At 41.0% G+C, this 17,846-nt stretch overlaps 1 protein-coding gene and 1 non-coding gene across 2 annotated transcripts in view; both read right to left on the bottom strand.

Annotated features, from left to right (window-relative positions):
* THADA (THADA armadillo repeat containing) overlaps nt 1-17,846 on the bottom strand; it is a 324,132-nt gene that overhangs the window by 180,844 nt on the left and 125,442 nt on the right. Inside the window, exons 26-27 of the mRNA XM_052647551.1 lie at nt 7,993-8,082; nt 6,649-6,780 (exon numbers count right to left, since the gene is read on the bottom strand). Coding sequence (XP_052503511.1) covers nt 6,649-6,780; nt 7,993-8,082 — 222 coding nt within the window. The remainder of the gene's footprint in view (nt 1-6,648; nt 6,781-7,992; nt 8,083-17,846) is intronic.
* TRNAW-CCA (transfer RNA tryptophan (anticodon CCA)) lies at nt 11,929-12,001 on the bottom strand. Its single transcript has one exon. It is a non-coding gene; the product is annotated as a tRNA-Trp (tRNA).

Consider the following 17,846-nt stretch of genomic DNA (forward strand, 5'->3'; position numbering starts at 1 on the left):
AAATATTAGTTTATCAGTGACCCTCCCAAAATGGGAAGCCCAGAGCACAGTAACATTATAGCAGAATGATGTGGGTTTAGCCTAACCAGAAGAGTTCAGGGGGACTATAGCCGTCACTACCTAGAAGTAGCAACTGTGTTATATGCTTCCTCAGGGCTCACTAGGAAAACCCAATCCCCAAGATTTTTTCATAAAAGCTGCTATGAAGCCAAGAGTTCTCATTCTATATATGTGTAATTTTGACTTAAAAAAAAAATCAGAACCTGAAACGGATCTCTATTAAATGTTATCTTAATAGTCTCAGCCCATCAAACCAGTTTTCCAAGGCTACTGTGAAATCAGATATTTCAACTATGATTTTGACACCAGATACATCCAATAAAAAACCGTGCCTAGAGAATAGCATGACAACCAGTTGCCCAAAACCCGGCTTAAGAACACATCACAAACAAAACAAACTTCTAGTGTAACTTCCTTAATTTCATCCCCTCCCTTCCATGCTTCATAAAGGCAATGGCTACGAGCCTGAATTTGTTTGTCACTCCTATGCTAAAAGACTGTTTTAAATGTGAGTCCATCACCAATGATATTTGTTGTATGAAAACCTAATAAGCACACAGTCTAGTCTGTCTTCATTCTAAGTAATTCAAATGCTGAATAAAGCAGCACTGTCCTCATCTATCAGACTCATAATCCCATCAAAACAATGAGGTGACTCAGGCATGACTAATTCTTTGGGAATCCTTACTAGCTCTCAGCAAATAAAGTATGAAGTACTTGCAAGTCGTACATCAGATGATCCAGTCTGAAACAACCAATATCAACACAAGTGTTTGGTCACTGATAAAAATATGCCTTTCTCTCTCTTCTGAAATCTTTCTGCAAGCTTGGAGGATAACATTCTCATTCCACACACCCCCTGGATTATTAACTTGGTTCTAGGCTAACCTGTACCCAAAGCTATAAGTTATCTGGGTCCATGGGTTTGCCTTTATCCAGAAGAGACAGTATTCTTTTTCTGTTACCTCACCTACATCTGGCTTCAGGGCCTTCCTTCCAGTTTACTGGTAGAGACAAAATTAAAGCAGGAGTTAAAGAAAAAAAATCTGTCATCTTTCTATCACCACTATACTATCGACCCCTTCCTCTCTCCAGAACTTTTCTTAACAAGCAAACTAAGGGGCTTTTATCTGCTATTTTACAGTCAGCGTTGTCCCCATTATACAGACTGACAGCCTGACGCACTTAGGGGCCCCCTATTCACCCCACGTTAATCCGGGAGGCTTTCTCCTGCACGTTTTGGCTTATGTACAATTCTTCAACCTCCCTCTCCTCTTGCCAATCCAGGCTCCTCTCATTTCACTCTAAAGCCTACAGCAGGGTAGCTGCAAGGTGGGCCTCCAGATCTCTTGACTGGACAGCAGTCATGGAGGAGGAGTTCAGAGTCCAGGCAGAGCTCAGGTCATAGGCTTACAAGGCAAAGGGAGACCAGGACCGGTTTGATCCCTGGGTTGGGAAGATCCCACGGAGGAGGGCGTGCCACCCCACTCCACTATTCTTGCCTGGAGAATCCCGTGCACAGAGGAGCCTGGCAGGCTACAGCCCACAGTGTCACCAAGAGTCAGACATGACTGAAGGGAATGGGCACACAGCACAGTGTCCTTAAGTTGACAGAAAAGGAAACCGAGGGTCAGAGAGGGGAAGTCAAGACAAAAGCAAATGTCAGAGCTCCCATTAGAACACAAGATTCCCCAAGGGTAAGGACAAACCCCAAAACGGGCTGAGCCTCCTTTCCACATAACCAGTAACCAGTGGGATATAAAATGTGGCTCCAATATTGTAGGACTAGGAGTCCTGTAAGTACTTCATAGATACACAGATCTGCTAAGACACAAAATGTCTTGTATCAAAGTTTCATTTTGGGGTTAATAATTCCGTCTCTGAGACATCAAACTGGGGCTAGGCAGAAAAAGGTACCAAAAAGGAAAAACAAACCCACAAAATCCACAGCTGCTTCTCCATGGAAAGAGATTACAATTTATTTGGAGGGAATAAGCATTGAGCATATACATTATAATAAAATACAATAATGATGAATAACAAGAGAAGAGGTTTAAATTAATGGTAGAGCTGTTCAGGGGGAGAGAGGATTAGGAGCCAGGGTAGAGAAAAAGGGAAGTGGGTATGTATTCTTTCCCAGCAGTGTCTCAGCAGCCTTCTGTCTCATTTCTCTCTCTATAAAGCAAAACCTGCCTTCTACTTATCTACAAGGATTCTGGGAAGACATAACAGATAGAAATGTACAGCCTCAGAGGAAAGTTCCTAGTATTATAATCACAAATAAAGGTGGAAGCCACCTATGGTCTACTGTAAAAACCCCAACTCTGTACTATGGCAAATAAGATCTTTCAACTTCATAACATGGGTAAGGAGTAAAGTGATAATCCTTGCATTATGCAACTTTCAAGGAAAAGAAAACAAGAGTCACTGTTATTTCCCAATATCACTGGCTTAAGAGGCCTACATCTTAGTTTTTGTACTCCTAACCCCTCCTTTCTAAGACTGGTACAGTGAAAAAAGGTTCCATGAAATATTTTTAAAATACATAAAATGCATATTTTTCCATTTTTGTTTTGGTTGTTGACTAGATGTTTTAATATCGCAACTAAAAAAATTTCCACTGCATAGGTTGCTATGGGTGATTTCCACTGCCACGTGTTTAATTAAGATTGTATGGTTATTTGTACCTCAAAATTTTTCAGAAAAAGAAAAGCAGATTTCACTGAAAATTTACCTTAAGTGAAAAATGATTGAAACAAGTTGGGGAAGAATATACTGAAAGTCATTTGCCATGAAAATAAGTCAAAAAGGGGAGGGTGGGAGATCCTTTTAAAAGCATCCCAGAGCAAATAGAAGGCAATGGGGGTATTTCTCCCACTGGAGATTAGTGCAATGAGTCTGATGCTGAGACCTCAGTTCTCTGCAACAGAAGGCACTTTCTACCTCACACACACAGGTGCCACACTGGTCCAAGGAGGGTACAGAGCCTTGTTCAAGAGTCACAGCTAGTGAATAGTGGCAGTGCTTAGTAAGAACCAAGTCTCTTGAGTCCAGGGCCTTGGTTCTACTCAGGACCCCATGCTCTATCATCTAGGTTTGGGGCATACTTGGTTTCCTACTGCTCATTGATTCAAACTCGAAACTTGCTTGTGAAATTCCAAGATATATATCCAGAGATATTTTGGTCTCTAGAAAGCCCCAGACAAGTTGGCTCAAACGAACTGTATTCAGGGAGCTAGTTGGGATCCCTTTTAAAGCAGGAGTCACTCTGCTTTGTGGATTCTGAACTAAAGGGTGAATGGCCTTAAGTTGAAGTTATCATCTTTGCATGGAAAAGATCTGGATCCAGCACACCATTGGGGACATAAAATATACTGGATTCTTTTTTTTAAAGAAAACCTTGTAAACAAGACACTGGAATTAACATGATCATTTCTGATCCAAGATGATGCAACAACTCGTAGCTGCACACGCGCATAACTGCGGAAGAGCCAAACCAGAAATTCCTAAGATTTAAGTTAACAGAGACATAAGCTTAGATTCCCAAATGTGGAATGAGGGACAAAGATACAAGTAATACAAACACCTCATAGAGAGGAAGGAAATGGCAGGTAAGTAAATGTGAATTCGAAGGGAAATAAAAAGTTGTCATTCGAACTTTTAATCTTCTCATTATACAGCTGATTCATTTTAGCACAGTTAGAGCAACCTTTGTAATATTTCCACTAGCTGAAAAATTTCTCTTCAGCTTAACTCAGAGTATCTGAGAGCCTGATAAGATCTCTTCCAAGAACGTCAATTAACATTAGCAATGCATCAAAAATAAAACACTGCCCATCCATTTCGTGCATACAGCCACCTATTTGGCTTATCCTAAGTCAACGCAGCCCAATCTCTACCATGATTAGAACCACAAATACCACCTGGACTGGCAGGTTTTCTGATCAATCTTTCACTTTCTTCATGAATAATTTTCTCAGAAGTAATTTATCAATAAATCAAACGTGTTCAGTTTTACCAAATTCACTATTTTTTAAAAAACTGTTTATAGTTCACCTCCCCAATGGGATGTGAACATTTTAGAGTAAGACAAGGTTGTCCCGGCAGTAGGTTGATGAAACTGCAAACTGGGTTTTCTAACTTTAAAATTGGGATCTTCTCACTATCTTTTATCCTGGGCCATATATGGACCCATTATCCCAAGCAATGATCCCACAGATTCGAGTCTAAGAGAAAGGTTGCCCCCAAGCAAGCCACCGCCACCCCTGGAAGAGTGAGGTCAGAAACAGATCGCACTGCTAGCGGGGCACAACTTCCACACTGTGACTTCAGCCTGCACTGAGATTTACTGACTGGATGTAGGCTCCGAACGGCTCCTAGTTGCATAAATTTCAGGGCCCTTGGACCTACTCAGTGTAGCTACAACTCTATACTACATACAAAAGGGAGCTGGATGTTTTGCTGTAATTGAAAGAGAATACCCTTCACTCTTGACAAGCCCTGTAGTCTGGGTTTCATCTTCCAACTCTATAACTGCCTTGCTCTCTGAACCTCAGTTTCCTCAACAGGTAAAGACGGGTATAACACTTTCTCTCAGGGTCTCTATGTGAAAAATGCCCAGTTCGGTGCCTGGCCAACAGTGGAGGCTCAGCAAAGGTTGGTCTACTCCTTACTGACTTCTCTGCTCAGAATACTTACTGCTGTTCTCTGCATTCCTGGATCAAAAGCTACTTCTAATAAACCTCCTGAATAGTCTAACCAAGTTCCAAGTATGACCCTACTACTGTACAGTTTATTAAAATCATCTCTCTCTGTGTGGTTCTGATCTTGTTTAAGTTCTCAAACTGAATCTTGCTACTCAAAGTGTGATTGGCAGGCCAGCAGCATCAATATTGCCTGGAAGTTTGTGGGAAATGCAGAAACTCAGGTCCCACCCCAGGCCTACTTAATCACAATTTATGAGACCCCCACCTCAAGTGATATGTTTATATTTCAAAGTCCTCTAAATATAGGTGTAGTAGCATAAGCATTCTGTTTATACGTAAACTAATAAATAACAGGAAGGATACTTTCAAAGTAGTAACTTCTGGTTTCTAGGATGTAACACATGTCAGACTGACTGATGATAAGCTTCCACAAACTAAATGTTTTCAACACAGGATGATGAAGTTCTAAAGCCTATCTTTGTTTTTAATGTACACTGTCATTCTATATATGGGCCTCCCCCCACCATCAACTTTCTGAAATATTTTTTAGCTCTTTCCAGTTATATGTGAAAGTACAATTTTTAAATGCTCCTGAAAGTAAAATTTATGACCCAAATTCCTCAAATGAATCACCAAATGCTGGATATGGGAGGCTGGTAACTCTGTGTATCAGGAAACAAAAACCAATCTGAGTGAGTCATCTCTGTGATCAAAGATAACACAGCCACAGCCAGGGCTTGGTGCAAACAAATGGCTACAGCAATCACACACCAGAATCTCGTGTTTAATGGTTTCTCACATTAAAGTGCATCAGTCAGCTCTGTGAAACCAGGAAGTGGAACCCAGAACACCACATAAATAACAAGTACACTCTCTTGAGTTGGTTATATTTTATCCTTCTGCTCTAAATCTATTTCAATTTTTTGGCAGATATATAAAAATGAAGATGCTGTTTTGTCAAGAGGGAAGCAAAAAGGTAAAAAGGTAACTAAGATGACAGAAATATCTCATAAGCAAATTACAGTACTTTTCAGAGGCCTATTTATTGAGGCCTTTGATCCAAAACAAAAAGGGTGATCAGAAGCTGGCAAATGTCATCACACTGAGTGTAAACTATAATAGTTTCCATCTCATTGCATATTAATTTTGAATGGGCTTTTATGTTATCTATATATCAAGAAACATTTACCTTTATGTTTTTACACTCTATCAATGGAATATATGTTTATTTAGCAGTAAGAGAGTACATATGGTAAAAAAAAAAAAAAAAAAAAAGGAAAGTAGCAGCTGGCAAGTGCCTCAAAACAAATGAAAAGAGGACGTGGTAATAGGCTATAGAAGTAGAAATGCCTATTATGATTTGATTCCATGTATATTCTTTATGCATGTCTTTTTCTCAGACACTCCAAGCTTTAAAGAAGAGATGAGTGGGAAGTAAACACATGCTACACAGCATTGCCATTTAGATGCTACCCCTTGAAACTACCCTCCAACTCCAGAGTGAAGAGCCAGCTGTCCCCTTAAGTCCAGGGATAGGGGTGTATGCCAGAACCGAGCCTGCCCTGTGCTGACCAGGCTCCACACAGGGATAAGGCTATATTTATCAAAAGGGGGTATCTCCTATCAACACCACATGCCCATTAGCAGGCAGGACTCCCAAGGAACACTTCTTAAACAGTAGATAGGAGCTCCTAAACCCGTAATCTGAAAAAACTGGAGGCCAGTTGGAGGCAACGGCAGTAATTTCAGGCCCCCACCTTCACAAGGACCCTCCCAATGTTAAAAAAAAAACCTAATAACTATAATTTCTGAAATAGAAACAGGATTAAATAGCCCCATACAGCCCATGCCACTCCCATTATTTGCATGCAGCATACACTACCTCATAATGAAGGGAATAAAAGGTGCCATGCTGAGAGCGGAACAGGTGCCATCCATGGGGGAAGGGTAGAGTCTCCCCAACACCAAAAGTAACAGAAACATGCTGGGATGTCGGTTTAGTTCTCCCGTATCACTGAAAAAAAAAAAGTATTGTACATAAAAGGTTTAACACTTGAGGCGGAGCACTGTCTTCAAACATTTTTCTCATTAAATAACTGCATATTGAGTTGGCCAAAAAGTACGTTTGGGTTTTTCATACCATCTTATGGAAAACTTGAAGGAACTTTTTGGCCAACCCAATATATAAAGTAAGACTCTATGATCAGGGATAATTGTCCTTTTTTGCATTTCTTGCCTCCACTCACTTCGTATCTTCTTACTGTACAAATAAGGAAGAACTACTGGCAAAGCCGCAGACTGGGCTTTTGCACACGATTCTCTTCTCAAAGTGTATTATTTGATAATTAGAGTTTTCTGTTTTGATTTGAGCTGTTCCGACAGTAGAGAGATGCCTGTTCCAGAGTATGAAATGTGAAACTTTCAACATCCAAATGTACTTAAGAAAGCGTGAACAGTCGCTTACCAGGGCCAGAAAAGCCTGTCTGCACAAATTACTAATGTGAGGAAATGTATCATGAACAGAAGTAAAAATTCATTGATGCGATTTTATTTTCTCATTACAGACAATTGGTATAAATTCATGCCGAGTACAAAAACTGCTGAAAGAATAAAATGGCCCATGCTCTAAGATGTCCATACGAACAATTCCACTACCAGCCACAGATTGTGATGGAAAGGACAACAGTTAACTTTGTTTTTAATCTGCCCTGATTAGAGTGGAAGCCCTCTTATTAGCTTTATTTTGTGTTTCCAGGGCTGCCGGCCATCTTCACTCAAGTAGAACCGTATCATTTCTGATCATACATGACCAGGTGAGTCAGCTGCAATAGACCAGTGATTAAAAAAAAAAAAATGACAGGTGTGTGTTAAAGCAAACTCAATGTGTAAACACACAGGCTCTCAAATGGAAGGGGAAGAAAATGATTCTTAGAAGAAATCACAATATGCTTCTAAAAATCTAATTCCTATAAAACATCAAAAACTTTAAAAACAGGATTTGTAAAAATGTAAAATAAAATCTAAAAACTTGATTTTATATAACTTTTCAGGTACAAACCTGCTACAGAGCATCCGGCAATGCGATGTAATAAAGAAGCAGGGTTTTTTTTTTTAAATATCCATCTATGTTACAAGGAAAGAGCTGATTAAAAACTGCTGCCTGGAGGGAAAAATCTCAAAGTAATTCACATCCTTGATTCCACTTTGGCCCACCCTATTCTCTTACCTGTCCACAGTATTGGCCACGGTTTCCAACTGTTTGAGAAGAAAGGGATAGAGTTCAGGGAAACGAGAGAAAAATTCGCTCCCTGTCATTCTGTGGAGGTAGAAAAGGAGATAAATTATTATCATTTATTTCCTCTGAATTGATAAAGCCTTTTTATTTATTCAGTTTTTTTAAAGAACATCAACTAAGATCATTTGTTTGAATATTTAATGAAATAAAGTTAAGAACAAAACTTTACATCTGAAGAATTTAATTCTTTTGGATTTTGGAAACGCTCTGAACACAAGGAAGTTTACCTCAAAATTTAAGATTACATATACTTATAGGTCTTTAATATTAAATTCTGACAGGGAAGAAATGTGCAATTTGTGAAAATGCCAAATTTCCACAATTGATTTGGACCATGAATATAATCGGCACCTGGTTGGCTGAGACTGATTCAGCTTCAGGAATAAGCACAATGTCAAACACGGTTTCTCCAAGCTGGCATCAATGACATTTTGGATGAGATAGCTCCTTGTTGTGGGGGCTATCCTGTGCAGTGTAGAAGGTTTAGCAGCCTCCATAGCTTCTACCCATGATATGCCAGTAGCACAACAGCCCTCCCCACACCAACTGACAACCAAAGATATCTTTGGACATTGCCAAATGCACCCTGAGAGGAAAAGAAAAGTTCCCAGTTGAGACCCACTGACTGGAGCATGATCATCAGAAGACATGGCGTGTAAGGTTCTGGAGCATCAGTTTGCGAGGATTATCTTCTCCCTCTTTACAAACACTGCTCCCTGCACTCTGACAAGATTTCAGAAATAGTTCTTCCAACTGTACCATCGACAAAAAAGCCCAAGCTAAATATAGCACTTGGTTAAATACCGTGTCTCCAAAACTATTAAGGAACTACTCTGAAGAGGTGACATACATATTCCCAACCTGCCCCTTTTATCAACTCTAGATACATTCTCCTATTAATAAAGACCCCAAATACCATTTTTCAAAAACTGAAGCATATTTTACACACAGTGAAATGCTCAGATCTTAAGTATACCATTTGGTCAATTTTCATAAATGCATACACTCACGTAATCCACCTCTGTGAAACCTGAGGAGATTTCCATCATTCTAGAAAGTTCTCTTTCATCCCTTTTCCAGTCAGCTCTGAATCCCCAAAGGAACCACGATTTGATTTCTATCAACACAATTTGGTTTTGTCTATGCTAGAATTTCATATAAATGTAATAATGCATTACTTTACTTTTTGGGTCTGCCTTTTTTCCACTCAGCATAAAACTTATGATATTCATTCATGTTATTCAATGTATCAATAGATTGATTCTTTTTGTTCTTTGCATGAATATACAAGTCTGTTTACCCATTCTTCTCTTGACAGACATGGACTGTTTCCATTTGTTGGCTTTCATGAATAAAGCTGCTATGAATATTCTTGGACAAGGTTTTTTGTGGACATATATTTTAATTTTTCTTAGATAAATATCTGAGAATAAAACTGAAGTTTAATATTTTAGAAAACTGATGGTTTTCCAAACTAATTATAACATTTTATGCTCTCAACAACAATAAGCAAGCATTTTAGTAGGTCTAAATCCTTTTCAACATTTCCTGTTGTCTTTTTTTTCCATTTTAGCCATTCTCATGACTCTGGAGAAGAGTGATTACTTTTATTTATTGCATACTTTAAAAAAAATTTATCACAATATAATTGCTTTACAATCTTCTGTTAGGTTTTGCTGTAAAGTGAATCAGTTACAAGTATACCTATATTCCCTCTTTTTTAGATTTTCTTCCAATTTAGGTCACCAAAGAGCACTGAGTAAAGTTCCCTATGCTATATAGTAGGTTCTTATTAATTCTCTATTTTATACATAGTCATGTATAAATGTCAATCCCATTCTTCCAACTCATCCCACCCTCTTTCTTCCCCGCTTGGTATCTTAAGTTTTTCTTCTACATTTGTTGCAAACTGTTTAAACCTTACCACAACTTTATAAATGTCTTTTTATAACTATTTCATATTCAGTAAAATAAAAATTTTTTGAAGTCCTTACTCATTTCAAATTATAGATTTATCGAACATTTATTGGACATTTTATGTAAAGAAAGCTCATTTCCTTCGTTATACTTACATATTTTTATGGAAAAAATTAGTAAATGTTAAAAGGAACAGACTGCCCAGTGCCTCTCCTCACAGAAAACTATGCAAAAGTATCTTGGCTGAGAAAGTATTAAAAAAATACTTTAAAAAACTCAGTGAATTCGGGTACACACTTTTCGTTTGACTTTTTTCCATCAACAAATATGAATATTACACATACTGCTGTGCACCTTGACGTGCCAAGAGCAGACAGACTAGGCCGGGGAGAGCAGAAACACGGTGGCCCCGTGCACACTCACTACATGCACACCTGTTCCCCTCAACTAGAGCATTAACCTACAGGCATCAAGGCTTCCCTGCATCTCTCTTGATTCATGGCATAATACTCTGTACATGTTGGCTGACTGGTAAATATTATGGCAATGAATGAATAAATAATGGTAGCCAGAGAAGAAAAAAAATTCTAATATACTTGACTTCAAACCTATGCTTTATGCCTTTATTCTCTCAGTGACTGGTACCTACCTGACACTTAACTACTCATTCAGCTTCCCAAGCCCAAAACTCCCAATGCACCAATCAATAGGCAAATCTTGCCACTTTTACCACCAGAGTATATATTGAGTCTATTTCCCACCATTCCCCCTATTTGGACCACAAGTCTGATGCCATTGTTTCTTGTCTAGAAGCTGTATCAGCCTCTCATAGGACCTCTTTGCCTCAGATCTTCCCTCTCTGTAACTCTGTTGTGATAAGAACTGTCTTTAAAATACAAACCCATATTATGAGATTAATAGTTCCCTAGAGAAGGCAATGGCATCCCACTCCAGTACTCTTGCCTGGAAAATCCCATGGATGGACGAGCCTGGTAGGCTGCAGTCCATGGGGCTGCAAAGAGTCAGACACGACTGAGCGACTTCTTTCACTTTTCACTTTCATGCATTGGAGAAGGAAATGGCAACCCACTCCAGTGTTCTTGCCTGGAGAATCCCAGGGATGGCGGAGCCTGGTGGGCTGCTGTCTGTGAGGTCACACAGGGTCGGACACGACTGAAGCGACTTCGCAGCAGCGGCAGCAGTGCCTTTTGGATAAAATCTTCAGCCTGACTTACAAAGTTGTGCTCATTCTGACTCACTTGTCCAGCTACTTCTGCCTCTCTGCCTTCAAAACCAGCCACACAGAATTTCTTTTGGTCCTATCAACGTTTCATGCTCTTCCTACTCTCCAGATGCTGGCAAGTAGACTTTCTGCTAGGAACACTTCTGCCCTAGCCCACCCCAGACTAACCCGAAGCAATCTTTCAATTTGGGGCCTAGGCCAACTTCTCCTAGGACACATCCCTGATGTTTCAAACGTGTGTTAGGTGCCTGACATTAGTCTTACACTATAATTTACAATCTCCCAATCATAGCACTTCGAGCACTCCATAGCTTGCTTGTTTCTCACACCAATTACACACTCTCCATGGGCAGAGACTAACTGTATGTATCTTATTTCTCCATATTATCTCAGGTACTAAGTATGATGCTCAGTTCACAGACGGTGAACAGTTGCTGGGTTAATGAAGCTAGAGAAAAGAGTCCTTGACAAAGTCAAGGAGAAAAAGAATTATGATTAATAAGTAACAAATAAATATTTTGCTAAAGTGCGTCATTAGCTGTATCTAAGGGCGTTCAGAAGAAGTGAAGTGAAGAAGTGAAGTGAAGTCGCTCAGTCATGTCCGAATCTTTGCAACCCCATGGACTAGCCCACCGGGCTCCTCTGTCCACGGGATTCTTCAGGCAAGAATACTGGAGTGGGATACCATACTTCCTTTTCCAGGGGATCTTCCTGACCCAGGGATCAAACCTGGGTCTCCTGCATTGGAGGCAGACGCTTTAACCTCTGAGCTACCAGGGAAGTCAGAATCATCATCTCAATTAACAAACTGAGTATCTTGGCAGGGCTCAAAGTGTTCTTAAACACAAATATATAAAGCTCATCTTCCTGGTTTACAAACAATTTGATTCCAGTTCCCCCAGATAAGCTGACAGGGTAATATGTTACCTCCCCAGATATAGCAAGCCCTGGAAAAGGTCAGTTTTCATTCCAATCCCTGAGAAAGGCAATGGGAAAGAATGCTCAAAATACTGCACAACTGCACTCATCTCACACGTTAGTAAAGTAAAACTCAAAAATTCTCCAAGCCAGGCTTCAACAATACGTGAACTGTGAACTTTCAGATGTTCAAGCTGGATTTAGAAAAGGCAGAGGAACCAGAGATCAAGTTGCCAACATCTGTTGGATCATCGAAAAAGCAAGAGAATTCCAGAAAAACATCTACTTCTGCTTTATTCACTATGCCAAAGCCTTTGACTGTGTGGATCACAATAAACTGTGGAAAATTCTGAAAGAGACGGGAATACCAGACCACCTGATCTGCCTCTTGAGAAATCTGCATGCAACAGATTAGAACTAGAAGCAACAGTCAGAACTGGACATGGAACAACAGACTGGTTCCAAACAGAAAAAGAAGTACGTCGAGGCTGTGTATTGTCACCCTGCTTATTTAACTTATATGCAGAGTACATCATGAGAAACGCTGGGCTGGAAGAAGCACAAGCTGGAATCAAGATTGCCGGGAGAAATAGCAATAACCTCAGATATGCAGATGACACCACCCTTATGGCAGAAAGTGAAGAGGAACTAAAAAGCCTCTTGATGAAAGTGATGGAGGAGAGTAAAAAGTTGGCTTAAAGCTCAACATTCAGAAAACAAAGATCATGGCATCTGGTCCCATCACTTCATGGGAAATAGATAGGGAGACAGTGGAAACAGTGTCAGACTTTATTTTTGGGGGCTCCAAAATCACTGCAGCTAGTGATTGCAGCCATGAAATTAAAAGATGCTTACTCCTTGGAAGGAAAGTTATGACCAACCTAGACAGCATATTCAAAAGCAGAGACATTACTTCGCCAACAAAGGTCCGTCTAGTCAAGGCTATGGTTTTTCCAGTAGTCATGTATGGATGTGAGAGTTGGATATAAAGAAAGCTGAGTGCTGAAGAATTGATGTTTTTGAACTGAGGTGTTGGAGAAGACTCTTGAGAGTCCCTTGGACTGCAAGGAGATCCAACCGGTCCATCCTAGAGGAGATCAGTCCTGGGTGTTCACTGGAAGGACTGACGTTGAAGCTGAAACTCCAAATACTTTGGCCACCTGATGTGAAGAGCTGACTCATTTGAAAAGACCCTGACACTGGGAAAGACTGAAGGTGGGAGGAGATGGGGACCACAGAGGATAAGATGGTTGGATGGCATCGTCCACTCAGTGGGCATGAGTTTGAGTAAACTCCGGGAGTTGGTGATGGACAGTGGGGCATGGCGTGCTGCTGTCCATGGGGTCGCAAAGAGTCGGACACGACAGAGAGACTGAACTGAATTGAACTGGGGGTAAAATTCTCCAATGACAGGCATTTCAAACCTGTTTACCTATGTGGCCAAAAACTAGCCCAGCGACTTTACTGGAAACAAGAGAAATGATAAAAAGGAAAAACTGAACCTCTGTAATTTCAAAGTCCTAGGAAGACAAAGGAGAATAGCAAAAACTCTGAATGGGATAAAACAGATAGACACAGGAGACAACAAACAAGCCAGGATAGAGGGTGAGAATAAGCAGCTTTAACCTTGGGTTTTTCAGACTATCAAAAGGTGAGTTGTTCCCCATCCCACCGGGTAAGAATAATGCCAGCACAACAGATGAGAGAAACACAGAAGCTGCTTGAATAAATCAACATGTCCTGCACCAAGAATACGGTGCCCAGAGCACAGGGTGGCTGTCATTTCCACCAAGGCGATCCTTAGCTGCCATGTTCCCAGATGGACTCCCCCAGAGTCCAGCTGGGGCTGAGAATGAAAGAGGCTAGCAAGAGAGGTTTATGGAGTGAAAGAAAATGCCTGGCTGGCACCCTTTTGTTTTTATTTTAAAAGCGATTTTAAATCTATTCTAACACTTCTTATTTATTGAGAAAAATTTAAATAAAGAACACTGCAAAGACAAATCTAAAAATCACCACAATCATACTACCTGAAGTTAGCAGCCAGTCTGTCTTGATGTCTGTTCATACCTTTCTCCTCCTTATATACTGCCCTATAATCTGCTTTTTACACTTAATATATGAAGAACACTGGTCCACATGGATCTGAACCCATTTTGATGTAGTAGCCTCTATGTGGTACACTCTCTGTGCTTCTCCTATGTTTGAACCCAGGCCTGGGGCACTAATCCAGACATCAAGCCAGTACAACTAAGCCATGTGTGGAAAGAGCCTCATTCCAGCACTGCCCTTTTGTCTGCACATTCCACACCTAATCTTGGTAATGCCAAGAGAGTCTAGTGTTGGACAGCATCTGACCGTTGGTCATTTTGGTAGTCTATGAACTCTCCCTGCCATCTAACAGGCCTAGAGAAGCCTTCACGTGCAGCAAGCTTCTATTTCTTTTCGAGATCTGTGTCCTAATTAGTCAAAATGCCAGAAGCACACATGCTTCTGAGTTTTACACAGGATGAAAACTATCATGCAAAGAAAAGAAGTATTTGGGGAGACGCTGAAATAAGGTATCTCCGCCTCCCAGTTCCTACATATATACTCCCTATCGCTCTCAATCCTCCCAGGAACAAGGATCAACAGAGTAATGCACAAAGGTATAAAAAGAGGAAGCTAGCAAGGGCAAGCGAAAACCTGCCGCAGCAAGGAGGTGCAGAGTAAATATCAGCAAAGGTAGAGTGTGTGCCTGGTTTTAAAAAGCCTGGACTTATTCACAGGCCATGGAGAAAACACCATAAAACTGGTCATTAGATGAAAACAAATGATGAAGGCAAAAGCCTGGGGGTTTTCAGTTGGTATTTCAAATAGGAACCCAATAAACTATTAAAACCTAGCTACTCCTCGGTTTCTGGTCTATAAAACCACCCCAGAGGAGAGAAATCAGCTAAGGGCCTATGTCTCCTTGCCACAGTGACTGCTGATAAAAACAGCAAACTCATCTTAAGAAAAACAGTACCCCCAAATGCAAACAAACCTACAAAGAAGACAAAGTGCACATACACACATTTCAAAGGATGATCAAATGCAAACTCAAAAAATAGAAACAATTAATAAGAAGAAATCTGGATTTGGAATCCCACCAAGAAAACCATCTCTGACTCCGTTCCCAGAATCCTCTCTCTACCTCTGACTGGGGCTGACACTAGAATTTCTCCCTAGAGTTGTAATAACTAAACAAGAATAAGGGATTGGACAAAAGGGATGTCAGGGGTCCCAGGGTCAGAATCTCACACTCGACAAGCACTTGTAATCACTGTGGTGCGTCCACCAGGAAGTCCTGTTATAAGTCCTCTTATTAAACTTCAGGCAAACTGTGTAGGAAGTTAAAGGACTCTGACCAGGTCTCCCGCCAGTCTCATCTACCTTCCTAATCTCTGTAGATAGCCATGGAATTCTTGGCCATGTTGAAAGCTTTTCTAAACCTTTCCTGCAGGAACTGCTTTCCAGATGGAGAAGCTTCCGAATCACAAAATTAGCCATTACTATGCCCATGGACGGAGGAACCTGGTAGGCTGCAGTCCATGGGGTCCCTAGGAGTTGGACACGACTGAGCGACTTCACTTTCACTTTTCACTTTCATGCATTGGAGAAGGAAATGGCAACCCACTCCAGTGTTCTTGCCTGGAGAATCCCAGGGACAGGGGAGCCTCGTGGGCTGCCGTCTATGGGGTCGCACAGAGTCGGACACAACTGAAGCAACTTAGCAGCAGCGGCAGCAGCATGCAATACCCAGGGAGGGAAGTGAATGGTCTTGGTTCTGAAAATGCCCTGCCCTACTCCTTGTGAAATCACTGGTCATAAGAGAGCTGGGAAACATGCTTTCTGTCCTTACCCAGCCAGTTAGTCAGTGAGCAAGCATCTCTTGAATGTCTCATGTGTGCAAGGTCCCATTCTGGCAGCTTATATTGGATTTTAAAAACTGTTTTATTTATTTACTTCATTGGCTGCACTGGGTGTTATTTAGTAATACCATGCGAACTCTTAACTGTGGCATGTGGGATCTAGCTCCCCGACCAGGGATCAAACCTGGGTCCCCTTCATTGGGAGCATACTATCTTAGCCACTAGACCACCAGGGGACTTCCCTTTACTGGATTTTTTCTTTTTTTTTTTTAAACATCAGAAATTTTTTTCTTAGGAAATGTTTCTTACTGAATCCCATCGTCTAAATATCTCAGTATATCTGGTTTAATTCACTAATCATTGTGTAAGCAGTCTGTGGTAGACTGTTTCCAAAGATGGCTGCCAACAGTTCCTATTGCCTCCCTACCTGGGCAGGACCCCTCCCCTTCAGGAGGCGGGGTCTATCTCCTCTCCCCTGGCCTCCAGCCTAGGAGCCCTGTGAGTTCTCCGATCAACAGGAAGTGATGCAGTGCCAGCTGTGTCTTGGGCTTCACAAGGCCTGGCAGCTTCTGTATTCACTGTCCCGAGGACGTGGCTACTCTGCGAGAGAGTCCTCACTAGCCTGCCCAGGCATCCTTGCCTCAGTTGAGGCCCCAGATGAATGCTGCCATGTGAGTGACCCCAGATGACACCACACGGTAAAGAAGAACCACACAGCTGAACCCAGCCAACCCACAGAATTGTGAGAGATTGAAAAAAAAAAACAAAACAAAACACAACACTGTTATTATTTTAAGCTACTAAATTTGGGGATGTTTGTTTTGTAGCAATGAAACACAGTTATAACATTTGAGACACTGAGTTATACTCTGTGAAAAAGGCAAAATACTAAATAAAAAGGACACTGATAACAAGGAACTCACAGTTTAACTTCTGTATTTATCCTCTCACAGTTCTGGAGGCCAGAAATCTGAAATCATTATCAATGGTCCCAAAATCAAAGAGTCAGAGTCGTACTTCCAGAGGTTCTGGGGGAGAATACAAATCCTCACCGCTTCTAGTTCTGCATGGTTGTGGCATTCCCACCATCTCCAGTCTCCTCTGCAGGCACACTGCTTTCTCCTCTTTTGTCTCTCAAATCTCCCCGGCTTTCCACTTACCAGTGATGGCATTAAGGCCCAACCAGATAATCCAAGATAGTCACCTCATTGAAAGATCCTACAAAGACCCCCTTTGCTTACAAGGTAACATTTACAGGTTCTAGGGATTAAGAACTGATGTCTCTGGGGTGGAGGGGAGGAAGTGAGAGAACCGGTATTTGCCTCGTACAACTGCGAAAACCTAAGAGTTAAGACACTCAGGGCAAGAGTGAACATAATTGGTTTATTCCAAGGCAGTTATTTTCCAAATCTTTAAAGCAATGAAACCATTTTTTTTCAACTATACTCCCAATATTTAAAACATTAGAAAAAACAACAACAAACCAGAACTGTTCGGGTGGAAGCAGGGTTGGGGTGAGAGATCATCAGTTTGGCCTCCCTCTTATCCTTAGCAAGCACAGGCTCTGATGTACAGGCTCTGATATACCTATGTGAGCCCAAGAGGCACAGTTTACAGGGGCTTTGGAAGACAGTAAAACTCAAGATAGCAGTCCATACTACTTATCTTTTTACTTCCTTTTATTCCCAAATTTCCAAATCTCTCTTTTTAAGAAAGCATACTCCATCTGTCACTGCCTATAAATCCCTATGATATTTCCTCTTTTCTGTAACATTAATAGCTACTGCCGTTTTATTAAAACATATTCCAAGTCTGTC

This window comes from Budorcas taxicolor, chromosome 11 (genome assembly GCF_023091745.1).
Source record: "Budorcas taxicolor isolate Tak-1 chromosome 11, Takin1.1, whole genome shotgun sequence".
NCBI classification, from domain to species: domain Eukaryota; kingdom Metazoa; phylum Chordata; class Mammalia; order Artiodactyla; family Bovidae; genus Budorcas; species Budorcas taxicolor.